The sequence below is a fragment of the Nicotiana tabacum genome, chromosome 22 (assembly GCF_000715075.1).
Source record: "Nicotiana tabacum cultivar K326 chromosome 22, ASM71507v2, whole genome shotgun sequence".
Lineage (NCBI taxonomy): Eukaryota > Viridiplantae > Streptophyta > Magnoliopsida > Solanales > Solanaceae > Nicotiana > Nicotiana tabacum.
Genome location: NC_134101.1, coordinates 122,060,453 through 122,069,236, shown reverse-complemented (window position 1 = coordinate 122,069,236; position 8,784 = coordinate 122,060,453). Strand labels below are relative to the sequence as shown.

General features: G+C 34.7%; 1 protein-coding gene across 1 annotated transcript in view; it reads right to left on the bottom strand.

Annotated features, from left to right (window-relative positions):
- LOC107776932 (structural maintenance of chromosomes protein 5-like) overlaps positions 1-7,675 on the bottom strand; it is a 42,536-nt gene extending 34,861 nt beyond the window's left edge. The window contains exons 1-14 of the mRNA XM_075244630.1: positions 7,479-7,675; positions 6,971-7,148; positions 6,725-6,878; positions 5,503-5,576; positions 3,033-3,182; positions 2,793-2,897; positions 2,486-2,631; positions 2,115-2,226; positions 1,868-2,023; positions 1,518-1,639; positions 1,292-1,436; positions 1,117-1,182; positions 327-452; positions 147-245 (exon numbers count right to left, since the gene is read on the bottom strand). Coding sequence (XP_075100731.1) covers positions 147-245; positions 327-452; positions 1,117-1,182; positions 1,292-1,436; positions 1,518-1,639; positions 1,868-2,023; positions 2,115-2,226; positions 2,486-2,631; positions 2,793-2,897; positions 3,033-3,182; positions 5,503-5,576; positions 6,725-6,878; positions 6,971-7,148; positions 7,479-7,516 — 1,671 coding nt within the window. The 5' untranslated portion in view covers positions 7,517-7,675. The remainder of the gene's footprint in view (positions 1-146; positions 246-326; positions 453-1,116; positions 1,183-1,291; positions 1,437-1,517; positions 1,640-1,867; positions 2,024-2,114; positions 2,227-2,485; positions 2,632-2,792; positions 2,898-3,032; positions 3,183-5,502; positions 5,577-6,724; positions 6,879-6,970; positions 7,149-7,478) is intronic.
- Between the last annotated feature and the right edge of the window lie 1,109 nt (positions 7,676-8,784).

Here is an 8,784-nt window from a genome sequence, read left to right as displayed (position 1 = left end):
ACAAACTTATGAATAGGTAAATATAGATACTTATCAAAAGAAGATTTCGGGTATGTCGATTCACAATATTCGTGTACCCTTATGTTAATCTACTAAAGCTAAGTTCAGAAGAAAATATCTTAAGTTTTTTAGAATAGTAAGCCTACAGAAGAATCCAGCCCAAATTGGTCGATTAGAACTTCCTTGACTGCATCTGGAGCGTCAAAGACTTGGTCAAGCCTTGAATGGATGCCTAGCATACGCATCTGTGGAAGATAATAACAAGAAAACCAAATTAACAGATAGATTAGCATCAAACAGGAGGTCTTAGAGAAGCTTATACATACCTCCTCAGTAATTTTAAAGGGAACACGGCTCTGGCGTTCATCCACTACATTTAAAACAGGAAGATTAAATGATCGCATATTTCTAACTAAGAAGTCACGGTCAGTTGCATCTTGTGTTATAAAGGCCTGCATATGTCAATAAATAAGAGAACTGATGAGATGAGAAACAATTTTTCAGTAGCACTAAATCAGACTAATAACCTTGATTCCGGAAACCTTATTTTTTTTGAAATGGTAAGGTATTATAGATATCAAAAAATCAGCACTAAGAGAGTGCTGTGGTTACATCCCAGAAAACAACAAAAAAAGAAAAGAAAACCCTCTACAGAAGTTATCATTTCTACAGAAGTTATCATTTTTTTTGGAAACCTTTTGATGTCTCCGCTTGTACATTCTACAGAAGTTATCATTTCTATAAGCATGCAGTATGCCCATGCAATGACAAAAACACCTTACTCAAAGTTACAACTTAAACTAGAAAACAATTGGTGAATGTCACTTAGCGATGATAAGATTGTTAAAAGTACAACTCCAATCAATGCTTTCTACAACTGCAAATCTCATACCAAAGCACAAAAGAACAAAAGAAAAAGGAGTACATCAAACTGAATACTCAAGTTTAAACTTCAATAAGTGATTATACAAATCACCATATGTACCATGTTCAGATATTAATTACGAGCTAGAAGGTACCAAACAAGCAGAGAAAAGATGCAAGATAGACAAATCTGCTTGTGCCACATATGCTAGTATTGGAGACATAGATGACGAAACCATTCTTGTTAATTACCTTCCAGGCATAGAATGGTACGTGATCCTCTAGGTAATCTGCATGAATCCGATTGGAAACATTGACCTGAGTTTTCATTTCAGAAAAGTAGTTAATAAGCTTTTTTATTGTTAGAAAAGTAGTTAATAACCTTTCAGATCCATAAGTATCTAGTAGCAAAAGCCTAATTGTATACCTCAAGAAGAACTGGACCATATACAGATTTATTAAATTGATGTTGATGCTCCTGAACCCAATTGTAAGCTTCAAATATCTTTTCAACACCACTACTCTGTAAAGCACGTAATCTTTTGTTGTTTGCATTCTCCATCTCCTTCAATCTGCAGAGTAATGCAAGAATGTGTAAGAGCTTTCAGTAATTTTATAATGCAATAACCATAGCAACAAGTCCTGATATTTACTTATCAGAGCACTGCCTGAATGCTGTCCTATTCCGATCAAGGGATCTCTCCATTTCTGATTTCTGAGACCTTAGTTCTCTTGCAGCATCTTGCAGCTCCAAAATTTTAGAACCCAAGCCATCCTGTAGAGTTTGACCAGTTCAGCAACATAAATTTTGCAGTAGGCAGAGATCAGTTAGGGGTATCTACATAAAAAAGGCTACTCGAGAATAGTTAACATAAGATTTCCTTGAAATTCAATAATCAATCACATACTAGCCATCCTAAGGCACGTAACCTCATATCTAGGGATGTTGCTTTAAAGCAAGTATAGTATAAGACGATGCAGTAAAGCAAACTAAGAAGCCTACAATTTTATCTCTAGGAGGTTCATAAGGAGGAAGATTTGCAAGCTCCAATTCGGCAGTTCTAAGATCTTCTTGGGCTTTCGAAATTCTACGTTGAAGAGATTCCTCTTGCTTCTTGAAGTCATCCATTTCATTATACTTTCCACGCACTTGAACATCCTGATATATCAGAGAAAGAAGTAAAAATGAATACTGTAGAGGAAAAAGAAATAATCAAAATGATAAACTTATTGAAGCTCTGACAAAATACCAAACGATTGTCCTGATCCAGAAGTTTCATACGCTTGTTGGCATTGTCACCCAACAGGCCATTCATTTTTTTGCATTTAGCATCTCGTTCTGCTTTCTCTTGCTTCTTTTCCCTGAGACCGAACTGTTAAATTTAAGGAAAGAAAAAAACTGAAGGCAAAACAAGATATTTTAAAAAGAAAGGTGGAGGCTCGATTTGGAATTTACTTTTTGATCAGTATCAATTTACTAAAACAGTGGGGTGCCTTGAAATCTGAAATTTTCTAGTGACAGGAAACTGCAAATTTCCCACTACAGAAATATGAACCGCATATTGAAACGAAGAGACAAAATTCTAACTCAATCTATGAATTACACAACAAGCTCGCATACTCTATAGGTTCCATGAGTTCATTCAAACTCTCAGCAGCTTCATCCAGCTTCATTTTGGCATCTTGTTCTTGCCTTTTGGCTTCCAGAAACTCAGGCTTCTTAGCATCGTACTTCAGCCATGGCAATTTCTTTTTCATGGTTTCAGCCTATAAACATATGAACAGCCAAATTTATTTTAATTTACATTTCTTTCTTCTTCTTTTTTTTTTGGGGGGGGGAGGGGGGAGATCAGTAGGACATCCTACAAGCCATATGAATAGTCAATTTACAGCTCTGATCAAAGCTTAGGAAGAAGCTCCACACTTACCTGTGCTAGGAGGTGCTCTCTTTGACGGAGACGCTCGACATCTCTTTCAAGTTGAGAATTGACTTCCCTCAACTGATCCAGTGTCTCTCTCCCGCTCTTCACAGTCTAAAATAGATAATGAAATTTTTCATTCAGTTTGAATTGTCAAAAAAATAAGGCAGGATGTTTGCTTGGTTCACTAATAAATGCTTTGCAATAAAATTTTCAAAAGCTTCCACAAATTGGTAAGACAGAACTAACTCGTTCAGACTTCTTCAGCTCCTCACTCTTGCTAATAAGATCTCTATGCTGGACTGGTAGCCGAGGATCACCCACAGCTTTTTCAGTCTCTTCAAGGAGTTGAACAGGAGTTAACTTTGCAAATTCACAAACCCTGTCTTGAGGTAGAAACTGAGGTCCTCCCCATCGAATAAGGATATATCAGCCAATAGATCATAAAGACAAGGAAAAGAATCTCACAAGAGAGAAGTAAACTTTAGTTTAGTTCAAGTTCTCTAACTTCTTAAGGTAAAATATATTATACTAGTTGAAAAAGAATAGTATTTCCACTATTCACATCAAAACGAATAGCATCTTTCTGCATATGGAAAAAATTTAACTTTCCACTTTCCATTTTACCCTTAATGATATAATTTTATAGCCACATAAATGTCATGAGCTGTTTAAAACCACAAGTTTCAAAAGTCTTTCTTTTTTTATTACACTCTAAGCACAATCAAACAATGTCACACACAATGGAACAGATGAAGTACTTAAGACAGTTAAAAAGATGTTATAAAAATTGTCTGAAGGGCTAGAGATAAACAAGGAAGAGACAAGCAGATAAAAAGAAAAGCTTATACAAAAGGTCAATGTAGACCAGGAAGTGAAAAATGTAAAACCAAAAGGATAATGAGGAATTTTCTGAATACATCAATGGTCTTCCTTCTTAGATACTTCTGATCAAGGCACAAAACAGTAACCAAATAAGATGATAAAAGAAGAGACTTTGTGTAGCGTGTACTAGAAGGAATTGCAAACACTCAGTATGACATCCGCTTAAGGCCAAGAGAAAAGTACATAGTGTCATCGAATAAAGTAGGTACTTCCTAAACCTAATCCTTGAGACTCTCCTGACAGCATAAATGGCGCAACTGTACCACATTGGTAGAAGGCTTGAGTACGTAATGCAATTAAAAATTATCACCTGCATGAAACCTCCAGAGATAACTCTGGTTCAAACAACTGTGAACTACCATGCCAAAAAGGTTCGAGAATAGAGTAGCAGCCGTCAGCAAAACCAAGTAAAACTGTTTGTCTTAGTTTTCTTTTTGGTGTAGACGCGAATTTTATATAAGATGGTTAAGCTCATTTACTGCCTTACAAGACTAATTCTGGTTACTGCAAAATGGACATAATCAACACCAGGACCTGAGGGAGCATAGTTGTTTTTTCTTCTACTGTACTAGCAAGCCTGGTGTTGTTTTTGGTATCTACATGATACATGCACAGCACCATCTTATTGCTGGATATTAGTAAACCTTTTATTGTTTGCTGATTAAAAAAACAACTGTGATATGCCATAACTTTCTATTTAAGGATTACATGCACGTTAACAATGCACGTGTTATAAGAGAAAATTCATAATATTTAGAAAAGAAATTCACTTAGTAGACTATAACATATTTAGTCAAAATCATTCTGTGGGAAAAATTACTTCTAAAGAGTTGGTAGTAATCCAACTGGTATACTATATAAACTGAGAATTATACCCTTTTCAAAAATAAATAAATGCAAAAACTTGATAGTTTCAGGCGAACATTAAAGCTTCCTATTATTTAGGAGCATCTGGTTCTGCTATACTAATCAATAATATCTTGATGATATACAACCAAAGCAACTGGCGTTCAGTGGTCACTATATATCAATATTGGATCAGTAAAACAATAAAAGATCATTGGCAAGAAAATATCCACATGCTACATCGTCAAAGTGTTTTCATAGCAAACTTAATTTTTTAATGGAAAATTCTCAAAAATCAATTTTTCACGAAGATTGGAGTTTAAGTTAGAGGAAATTCCTTTTTCTGGGACTGGTAAGTAGTAATTTCATAAATGACAACAGCCACGCACTATGATAGTGCTTGTGAGTTACAAGTTCTGGGATCCCCTATACAAAACAAAAAGAAGGGATCCCATCTGTAAACAGAAGAAACTCAAATCCTGTAGTGAGCTGATGAACTCTAACGTGTTGTCTTCATCATTTACATCTTGAATGTTGCATTAGAAAGCCAAAAACCACAAACATCTGTACTTTAGCAACTGCATCAGGAAACTCTTAAAACTCCTATTTCAAAAACATTCGCACCATGCATGATGTAGAAGCCATGATTGATTTTTAAGCACATTCAACCTGAATGGTGCTATACTGCACATACATACCAGCATTCACTTAAAGCTGGTAATTAATAAATTTATCCTTTACGGATAAAGAAAAACATGCCCATCATGCAACAAGCAAACAATTTTCAATAATGGGAGTTGAGCAAACATGGTCTTGTTAATGTATTTCACACTTGACTTTAGAGATCCCGCTAGTGTGTTTTCATATTAACATCTTTTGGGAGAGGGGTGGATTTGGGTGGGGATATGTAGGTTCCAATAATGTTTTAGCAACATAGCATATGTGTCCTCTATGTTGAACATCCAAAAGAAGCTGACAAAGAACTCACTTGAGTCAAATTGTTAACTTGGATATTGAACCTTTGAGTTATATCAGTTATGTTCTTCTTTGGCACAGCTTTTCCTGAAACAGAATAAACACATGTAATGACTGCAAAAAGCATCTCATGTTAAATTACATTTTCTTTTCAACTGATTAACAACATCCTTATCTGATCCCCAAAAGTGTTTATCCGCCCAAAGAGAGACATGACATTACAGAAAGTAGAATAAAGAACCTACTTACGATTCAAAGAACTTCAACCAAACATATGTCGGAACTTCCAGTTGAGGAACAGGAAATTCTTAAGATGATAATAAAAAATATTGACAGAACTAGGAAGAGATCTGCCAGTATATATAATAGGGAGAAAAATGATCGTATCTCATTAGTACAACCAGCTCCTGACGACTAGCTTACACCAAATAGAGGTAAAATAGAAAACAAAGAATTAAAACGATTCCACTGTTGTGCTCATCTAAATAGCGCCCTTGGAATATTTGATTAAAGCAATATGGTGAAATGCAATGAAGCAACATCAAAGTGACAGCTTATGATCTCCTCCCTAAAGTACCACCTGTCAGAAGTAACAACCTTCCAATCTCGTTCCTAAACTACTGCCAAAGCTTTGAACTACATAAAAGCCATTCATACTCTAAGCAGAAGCAAGACAAACTCCAACTTCATAAACTTGAAGCATAACAGACTGAAAGAGGAGGGCAAAAATGGCAAACAAGATTCACTATTTGTTCTATACAAGATGCAACAATTTGAACCTAATTACACAAAAGAAGAATATTCATAATTAGCCTAACTTCAACCGAGAACGGTGCTGGTAGGAATCTTAGCCTTCTAAGGAAAAAGATGGCAAAGGAATGAGGAAACTGGGATAGGAAAAAGAGAGTTGAAAAGGATAGCACGTGAATACGCCCAAGCTCCTAAATTTGAAATCTGACAATCAAAAGATAAAAAAGATATAAAGGTCGGAAAATATGCATCATTCATGTTGAAAAGAATGAGAAAGTTCCAGGAAATAGAAGCCTTTGTTTTCACTCGTATGGATAAATGCAAGAAGCCATCCACTTATAACCTTAATCTATAACATATTATGACATAAAAAGAGTAAAGCAAATCAGAAAGACTTGTATCATTCGAGTGGCCCATCATCACAAAAATAGCAAGTTAAACAGCTTTCTAATTGAAGCACTCATTATAGATAAAGAATTCTTTACCATTAAAAATCCACTCAGATTTGTTCCGTGTATCTATTTTCCGCGTGATAGTTAAATGTTCCTCCTTGGTTTCCCCTCTCAAGGAAATCTTGATGTACCCCGACTCCTCCCCGCGTTTTACAAATGCTCCAATACTAGAAGCCCTCCCCAAAAGCTGCAGTTTTAACACAACTTTCATCTTGGTAAAAGTTCACCCATGAAATTCACATGTGGTATAATTTTTCATTTCCTTCAACTTCCACTTACCTGAGGCTCACCACCAAGACCAAGTGCTATCGCACAGACTAAAGAACTCTTTCCAGAGCCATTTGGTCCAATTACAAGATTTAATCGGGAGCCAGGTTTGCATGTCAACTTGCTGAACGTCATGAAGTTATGAAGCTCAATCTCAGTTATGTTTCCTGGCATATAATCATCTTCTCCCCTGCAGATTATAACCAAAAAAAAAGTGCAAAATAAGCATCCCAAACAATAAAGCTAGTACTTTAATTCAACTTCCCTAAATATAAAAATGAAATCCACAACTATAACTAGAAATATGTAAAGTAAAAGACTTTTGAAATTGGTTTTATATGTTTTCAAGTGAGATTATATAACAAAAGGTCGAATAAACCCTAACTGTTACTCAAAATAGGAAAAGTCCGAATTATTTTTTCAAAAAGCACCTAGAAGGGAAAAAAGGAGTTATGGATCAAAGAAAGCTGCGAAAGACCAAAGTTTTAGGTAGTGTAAGTGAAAATTGTGTAGCACACACCTGGTGATTTTGGGGCGTTTAGCGCGACGTTCCGACATTAAAGTGAAACGTGGAGAACGAAGGAGGAATCGGAGAAATTAGTCGGCGAGAATTCCGCGATTGAGAGCTCGTTAGGGTTTTCTTCGCCGGAGGAAACTCGCCGATGACTGGTGAAAGAGAGTGGAGACTGACAGTGGAAGAGGAATTTGGCGCCAAAGGGGAAAACGTGTGAGATGAGAGCATATAATAATGCTTTGTGAATTTGTGGGACCCTTTACTTACGTGCCAGAGAAATATTGGTTCGTCAATAATATTGGCCAATATCTGGAGGGAAAATAAGTTGTAAAAAAAACAAAACAAAAAAAAACGAGTTTTAACTGCAAACTTTATTATTCGAAAATACAACAAAACCATTCGAAATAAATTTTCATACAATTGTTACAAATGTTTCTCAAAATATATTTTTTTGATAAATAACTTTAACATGAATTTATTTTTAAAAGAAGTTCAAAATCTTTCTGAGGACTAAACCAAATAAGATAAACAGACCACCAATGGTATATTAGAAAATTGCGAAGAAAAGAGAAATGAAGAGAAAATCATACATATAAGAGAAAATAGAAACTGAAACTCAGTAAGAAAATGTTTTTCCTTTTGCAGTTCTCAAGTACAGTTGTATATATAAAACCCCTTAAACTTGCCCAATTTTTTCATTTAGACACTTAAATTATCCCATGTTCCCGTTGAACACTAAACTCAAGCTTTATAGCCTGTTTGGCCAAGCTTCTCAAGACAAAAAAAAGTGTTTTTTTCCCCAAAAGCACTTTTTTTCCTAATTTGAGGTGTTTGGCCAAGCTTATTTGGAGAAAAAAAATGTTTTTAGGAAGAAGCAGAAGCAGTTTCAGAGAAGCAGAAAAAAATAGTTTCTTTCTAAAAGCAGAAGCAGTTTTGGCTTTTCTTCTTACCTAAAATACCCCTTAACAAAATATAGTATATACCAAAATAACCTTTAAACATAATACTTAGGATATTAATTTATAAATATTTCTTCTTATTTTTAGGAAACTTTCTAATATATAGTGTCTTTAGGGGTGAATGCTTTTATATTTGTTGAAGGAATTTTAATATATTTAACTTATATTAAAAGAATCAAGTACTTTTTAATTTTATTTTCATATTTTACTTAAATAAAATGAATTTTTTTTAATTATTGCATGTAATAACAAAATTTGATATTATTTATTTACTTATAATATTAATTATTAAGTAAATCTATTCGTGTTCTTATTCGTAATTTGACACTTAAAAGCACTTTCTAAAAAGCTTG